We start from the raw sequence: 1988 nt of genomic DNA, 5'->3' as shown, positions 1-1988 counted from the left end.
GTGCTGGGATCAAAGGCGTGCGCCACCATGCCCGGCCCAAGGCAACTCTTATAAAGGAAAACATGCAATTGGGGCTGGCATGCAGTTTCAGAGGTTTAGTCCATTAGAAGCATGGCTGGATGCAGGCAGACATGGTGCTAGAGAAGGAGTCGAGAGTTCTACATCTTGATTCAAAGGCAACCAGGGGAGACCTTGAAGCTTACCCATACAGTGACACACTTCCTTCAACACACACACACACACACACACCATATACATATGCCAAAATAGTCTAAAACATTGATTGATTTGCTCACTCAGGTTTTCTGTGGCAATCCTCCCCCTAAATGGTTATATATGACCCCAGAACAGAAATGTTTGACATCATCGGCCTCATGTTAGAATCATTGGCATACACTAGTCACCACAACCTCCTGATGTCCTCTTCAGGTCTTCTCTACACAAGAAACTGGCCGTGGCTGAGGACCCAACCCGCTCCCCCTCCATCACAGGGTGATCTGAGAGAAGTTTCAGCATTTTATTTCTTGGTGCTTCCAGGAGCTCACTAAAGAAAAGCACAAACAAGCAACAGTACAGAGATGCTGCTCAACAGATCTCATTGGTCTCAGAGTGGCCTTGGAGAGTTGGGGCTGAGAGCAGAGTGAAGCCAGGCAGGCTCGGAATGTGGAGGAGGGTCCCTAGGGCCAGTCTTCAGATCCAGATGTCAGAACTGCAGTCACCCCCTGGATAACGAAGCTCGTGAGCCAGTGCTGGCCCCAGGGGCTCCTTCCCAAAGTCCACCAGAAAGTTGGGGTTCAACTTCAGCCCTCCATTTACTGTGTCTACATCAATTTGAAGCATCACGGAGCCTTCCCTGGAAGAGAAGAAGAGGTAGAGGTCATATGTAGCCAACCCCACACCCCAAGATTTTGTGAGTATAGTTGATTCCTGGGGATGGGACAGGGTCCGTGAGCCATTTGTATGGTGGGGTACAGATGGAGTTCCTGAGGAGTCTTCGGAAGACCAAATGATGCTTGTGGGAGAGGGTAGTTGGAGAAATGAGCCCCCACATTGCTTCTCACCTAACGAGGTCAGGGTAAAACTGCTTGTCCCAGGCGCTGTACAGTGATGTAGTGGCATAAAGACGCTTGCCATCTAAGCTGAGCTGGATCATCTGAGGGCCTCCAGGAACTCGTTTTCCCTTGGGAAAACAAGAGGTCAGACTCCAGGTAACACCGAGATTGCCTAAGCAACTGGTGCCCACTTGGCATACCAGCTGGATCCCAAAGCTGGATCCAACAAGATACTCCTTGAGCATGACTCTGAGGGAGCAGGGAGAAGTTCTCACCTTGACCACTAGGGGCTCCGGCTGACAGGTTAACTCTTGGTCCTCCAGCACTTGTACAGATCCTCCTTTAACAATGCTGCCCCCAAGGAAGATCTGGAAGCAGGGTTCAGAGGAAAAGGGGTACAATGGTTACAGATATAGTGATAATCTTCGTGATCCAACCTCACTGAGTTTTAGAATCAGCAAGTCCCCCACCACCACACACACACACACCACCACCACCACCACCACCACCACCACCACACGCACTCTGGACTGCCTGTGGGTCATTTTAGAGAGGTTTAGTTAGAAGGGATGATCCACCCTGAATGTGAGTGGCACCAGCCCTTGGACAGGGATTCTAGACTGTCAAAAAGCAGAAGACAGGTGAGTACCAGCATTCAACTCTGCCTCCTGTAAATGCAACATGACAGCTGCCTTACACTTTATCAGCACACCTCCTGACTATGGTGGACTGTACCCCTTCTCAAACCATGATAGAATAAACCTTTCCTTCCTTTGTTTTGGTCGAGTATTTAATCACAGTAACAAGAGTAACTCATATGGGTGTGGACATTACCGAAGAGTTGTTTGCCTTATTAGAAAATCTCTCTCTCTCTCTCTCTCTCTCTCTCTCTCTCTCTCTCTCTCTCTCTCTCTGTGTGTGTGTGTGTGTGTGTGT

General features: G+C 49.3%; 1 protein-coding gene across 1 annotated transcript in view; it reads right to left on the bottom strand.

Moving 5' to 3' along the window:
• Positions 1-503: 503 nt before the first annotated feature.
• Positions 504-1988, bottom strand: part of Selenbp1 (selenium binding protein 1) — a 12261-nt gene continuing 10776 nt past the window's right edge. Inside the window, exons 8-12 of the mRNA XM_029538040.1 lie at positions 1649-1672; positions 1577-1586; positions 1328-1420; positions 1062-1180; positions 504-853 (exon numbers count right to left, since the gene is read on the bottom strand). Of these exons, the coding sequence (XP_029393900.1) occupies positions 691-853; positions 1062-1180; positions 1328-1420; positions 1577-1586; positions 1649-1672 (409 nt within the window). The 3' untranslated portion in view covers positions 504-690. The remainder of the gene's footprint in view (positions 854-1061; positions 1181-1327; positions 1421-1576; positions 1587-1648; positions 1673-1988) is intronic.

This window comes from Mus pahari, chromosome 4 (genome assembly GCF_900095145.1).
Source record: "Mus pahari chromosome 4, PAHARI_EIJ_v1.1, whole genome shotgun sequence".
Lineage (NCBI taxonomy): Eukaryota > Metazoa > Chordata > Mammalia > Rodentia > Muridae > Mus > Mus pahari.
Note: the sequence above shows the minus strand (reverse complement) of the source record. Positions and strands in the feature narration are given on the sequence as shown.